Source organism: Pimephales promelas, chromosome 14 (genome assembly GCF_988280905.1).
Source record: "Pimephales promelas chromosome 14, fPimPro1.hap1.1, whole genome shotgun sequence".
NCBI lineage: Eukaryota > Metazoa > Chordata > Actinopteri > Cypriniformes > Leuciscidae > Pimephales > Pimephales promelas.
This window is the reverse complement of record NC_142782.1, coordinates 3,881,076-3,885,933: the sequence shown is the minus strand read 5'-3', so window position 1 is coordinate 3,885,933 and position 4,858 is coordinate 3,881,076. Positions and strand designations below refer to the sequence as shown.

The following is a 4,858-nucleotide window of genomic DNA, read 5'->3' as shown; positions in this document are numbered from 1 at the left end:
TTTGTGAAAAATATTAATAGCCACGATTAATGTTCAAGTTGCATCTTTCAGTTAAAATCTTTAATAGCATAGGCTACTGTTATTCTCTGAAAATTAGAAGGAAAATGACATTGTGATTTTATTTTGGTGGAAATAATTCACAAAACAAAAAGGCTATTTTAAGAAGGGTGTGTGAACGTTTGAAACGATAGGCTACATTTGTTTAATTTGCACTCAAACACTAATACTGAGATTCATGTATATGTGTAATTATTCAAATAATTGATAAAAATATCAATGGATATAACATATTAAAGTATTTTTGTTTATTTCAAAGACAATAGAAGTAATTATGAAATTACAAAGATAGGCCTAAAGTTTAAAAAAAATGTAGGCATTTTAATTTAATATAAATTAATAGCTATAAATTTGAAGTATAATACATTTTCATAATGCAATTCATAATACATGAATTGCATAAAACATTCCATTAAGTGTCCGAAAACATTAGGATATCGGATCACACTTAAAATAGTCGTTTAAAAGATATTATTTCCGTAAAAACAACGTCTTAAAAGTGTGTTTAAAGTGTCATTCTTTTTCGCATGGCCGTGAAGCACACCTATGAGTCGAAAATGTATCGAGCAATAAAAAATAATGCTGATCTGATCTTCTGGAGACTTCTGACCACTGAATAATTCGTTATAATGCGCCATAACAGACAACGACTGCGTGGTGATTCGATTTTTATCATTTTATTTTCTCGTAATTTAATCATAACTAAATAATTAAAGTGATTAAGAACATTTCATTTGAAAATGTGTGTTCTATTTTTATTATAAACGAGGGAAAATCGTTCGTCCCGCCGGCAGTCACTAAAATAAAAAATCTAACGCGGCCATTAAATATAGTAGCATATCAAATGAAACAAGCTTAACTGGGGAAATGAGCAAGGTTTGCACAGGTATCGGCTCTGAATAAAGGCGGTCTCTGCATGATGGACTGAAGCTGAGGTGTCTGACCCTCACTCAAGCATTGCGGGCTGGCGCCAGAGCTACATCAGGTGTAGGGTTACTGTTTGTTGTGGCCTGTGTACACTAATAGGCCTGTTGGATGTCACTGTCGGCGTCACCTTTTCGGACATCCACTTTGCTTCAGCGAAGCACAAACCAATTTACCCGCATGCTTAGGAGGGAGCACATGTATGAACACTGCAGTGATTTGTATAATATTAAGTTATTTAACCAGATATCTTGGCCTATTACATGCTAAAAACAACCATTATTAAAATGACTGGAACGTAATGCTATATGCCAAATACATGAATGTAAATAATATCGATATTTGTAAGGGTTTTGAAACACTGACTTTTGAATGGTTCTCATGTGATTTTTTTTTGAATTTCTTGCAGATCTGCAGCATTTCATTGAAAAGTATTCTAAGACTAACAGCTATTAATTGAATAGTGGCCTACTGGACTATGCAGTTAATACTCTAAGATTAATGGCTAATACTATCAGCTAAATCCAAAAATTCGTTTTCCATTTCCACCTGGATTTATTTATTACATTAGGCCTAAACTTCGTTTTTCTAACCTAATAGTCAGGTTTAATCATACTAAGTAAATATATGACCGGTAATTTCAATGTTATTACCTGTCCACTTGACAAAATAGTGTGGAATCGCGTTTAAATTGCACATTAAATGGCATTTCAATCTCAACGATCCTCTGTCGGAGACTTTTAAACAAGCGTTGTGTTCAGACAGGTGATGATGGGACGCACAGAATGGGAGGGGTCAGTCTGAGATAAGGACGCTGTGTATTAGATAAGAGCTCTTCTCTCTGCACCTTCAACAGCGGAAAGAGGAAGACGGGGGCTATTCTTCATCAAGAGCTGCTTCTGCGAGGACACACACGTCAAACAACAGCGACACGTCCAGAACGCTTCACTGCGGTGGTGGACCATATTCTTCTGCTCACCTGTGGACATCTGAAGGAACTTTACAAAGTCAACTGATGTCGCTTTGCGTTTGAGCAAGCTTTCTTCCACCTTTCTTCAAGCACACACGCAAATCTGTCGAGCGATGCTTCCGAGTCCCGTAACCTCGACTCCGTTTTCGGTGAAGGACATCCTCAAACTGGAACATCAACACGCTCTGAACCCTCACGCACTGATGGGTGTCGAGCAGGACTCGCTTCAGCTGCAGTGTATTCAGAGCACCCTGAGCCGGAGCCTGGATCTGCTCTACAGCCCTGAGAACCTCAGCACGGGCACGGGCGCGGGCACGGGGGATCAGCTCAACTCACACGAGTTCGACACGCTCAGAAGCTCCTGCGGGTCTCCAACCGAGGAGGACATGGATCCAGGCGAAGATACAAGTAGGATATTTAGGCCTAGTATGATTTAACAAGTAGGATATTTATAGTTATTATTTATAGCTTCAATCGTCTTCTTTCAATAGATACACTCACAAAAAATTCAATTAATAGTCAAATTTCATCAAATTGAATTGAATAATCCTTAAAGTATAGGCTATTCATATACGAGTTAAGAATGTTAAACGAGTAAAAAAAAACAACCTATAGCTTAATAAAACATTTTGTATTAATCTTAATGGAATGGAACAACAAGGGAATGGATTGTTTAGTTCATGTGATTCGTATTCATAAATGTAAACAAATACAACGTAAAAATAAAAATAAAATAAACATGTTTAAATTTACGTTTAAGACTCATTACAATTCTTAATTAATAATTCTCATTCAATTAAAATTAAATCTCGAAAAAAAAGCTTATATTTCTTTTATGCATCGGGTTTTGAGCTCAAAATGGGGCTGGTTAACTAGGCTATAATACTGTCAAATAATTGCAAGTTGAAGGATTTAGGAAATCAACGTTTTTTAGTTGGTTTTAAATATTTAGTTACAACCCCAAAAAATATTTCACAGTCTGATGCCAAGATTCCGCTATTTTAGATTTAGATTCCACTAATTTTAGATTTAGATTCCACTAGCCTATTTTTAGATTTAGATTCCACTATTTTTAGATTTTTTTCCACCGAGTTAGTTTAACGAAATTTAAGTTGAAAAGACTTAAACATCCAAGTTGATTGTACCTACTTAAAAATATAAGGCAGCAACTTTATTTTGCAGTAGGCTTACTGATCAGTTCTGTCAACACAGAATTATGGTATATTGGGAAACAATTATGCTGAATTAACCTTACATAAAAAACGGGAACCCCTAGGGTCCAATTCTCAGTATTAAATTGCTTATTAGCATGCACTTTACTAGGATATTGGCTGTTTAATACATAGTAGCACATATTAGTAGCATTAATAGCATATTAATGTCGTATGCATGACCAATTCCTACCCAATACGTATAACTTTTAATAAGGAGTATTCGAGTTCATAGTTAATATTATTTATTAGTGAGAATTGGACCCTAATCTAAAGTGTGACCTAAAACATATCAAGCACTAGCCTATTTGTAGTTGTATTTATTGATCCTCCTCATTCAGTGTATTTCATATTGCATTTACGCATAATATATTATTATTATTATTATTATTATTAGCCTATTTGTGTTTGTAGGCCTGTGTCCGTTTGACGACTCCAGCTATAAAGAGGAAGCACCCCGAGAGAAGCCAAAGCAGAGGCAGCGCAGGAAACCCCGAGTGCTCTTCTCTCAAACTCAAGTGTTCGAGCTGGAGAGACGCTTCAAGCAGCAGAGATACCTGTCCGCACCCGAGCGAGACCACCTGGCTCATGTCCTGAAGCTCACCTCCACACAGGTCAAAATATGGTTCCAGAACCGGCGGTACAAGTGTAAGAGACAGCGACAGGACAGGAGCCTAGAGCTGTCCGGCCCGCGGAGGGTTGCGGTGCCCGTGCTGGTGCGAGACGGAAAGCCCTGTCACGGAGCTCCTTACAATGTCACTGTATCATATCCATACAATAACTATTACAACAGCTATGGAAATAACCCATACCACTGCAACTTCACCTCTGTTCCCTCGTTTGCCAACACAAGTCAGATCCCGAACCACTTTGTGGATATGAATCTGACGACGGGAAGTGTGGATGGGATCAGGTCTTGGTGAGACATGGCATCGGTCCTGAAAGAGAAGATTTTTGGATTAAGACTATATTTATCCGAGTGGCACTGCTGAAAAACGCTGAGGAGAAAACATTGTCATTATTGTTGTCTGATTGTGTACATATATTTTTGTTTTTATATCAGTGGTTTACAAAACAAACAACACCAAATAAAGACTAAATATTTAATAACAATATGCTTCGTGGAGATTTTGTCATGCTTGTATTTGGAGCCATTTTGAGATTTTTCAAGAAAGCTCAATTTTATCTGAGATATATTAACTTTATCGTGAGGCTGTGTTGATTGTTATTTACGTATCCATGAAATAACGATTTACACAGGGAAATAAAAATACTGTTGTTGTTATGTGACTGTTACATTATATCTGAAAAAGCGACTATATCCATTTTAAAATAATTTCCTACTGTATTTTTTAGAATGACTTGATTTTTTAGCTCTAATAATAAACTGTTTGGCAATTGGTCGTCCTTAAAATATTAGGCAGCAGCTTAACTGGTTCAAGTGGATTTTTTTTTACCCCGAAAGAAAAACCGGCGGTTTTCTGTAACATAACTTAATAAATTCAATTAATGCGTTTTAATGCAACGTGTGGGAATTTATTTGGATTATTTGATTCTCTAGCCTATTAGTAACACAGGAAACAAGAACGGTTGCAGTATCGTTATCTGTACAAAGTGATTTTTTTCAATCAATCTGTCAATCTGAATTGTATTAGCTATTAGGCCTATTATTCGCTGCCGCAATAACCAAATGACG

At 36.5% G+C, this 4,858-nt stretch overlaps 1 protein-coding gene across 1 annotated transcript; it reads left to right on the top strand.

Annotated features, from left to right (window-relative positions):
* The first annotated feature begins 1,707 nt into the window (after positions 1–1,707).
* nkx2.7 (NK2 transcription factor related 7) lies at positions 1,708–4,252 on the top strand. Its single transcript, XM_039674931.2, has 2 exons — positions 1,708–2,359; positions 3,577–4,252. The coding sequence occupies exons 1-2, from the start codon at positions 2,065–2,067 to the stop codon at positions 4,083–4,085; spliced, it is 804 nt and encodes a 267-aa protein (XP_039530865.2). The 5' UTR covers positions 1,708–2,064; the 3' UTR covers positions 4,086–4,252.
* Positions 4,253–4,858: the final 606 nt, after the last annotated feature.

Bases quoted from the DNA above. Each gene is read 5' to 3' on its own strand.
- nkx2.7 (XM_039674931.2), top strand. From the start codon at position 2,065: ATGCTTCCGAGTCCCGTAACCTCGACTCCGTTTTCGGTGAAGGACATC. The intron at 2,360-3,576 runs GTAGGATATTTA...TTGTGTTTGTAG, and splicing joins GGATCCAGGCGAAGATACAA to GCCTGTGTCCGTTTGACGAC.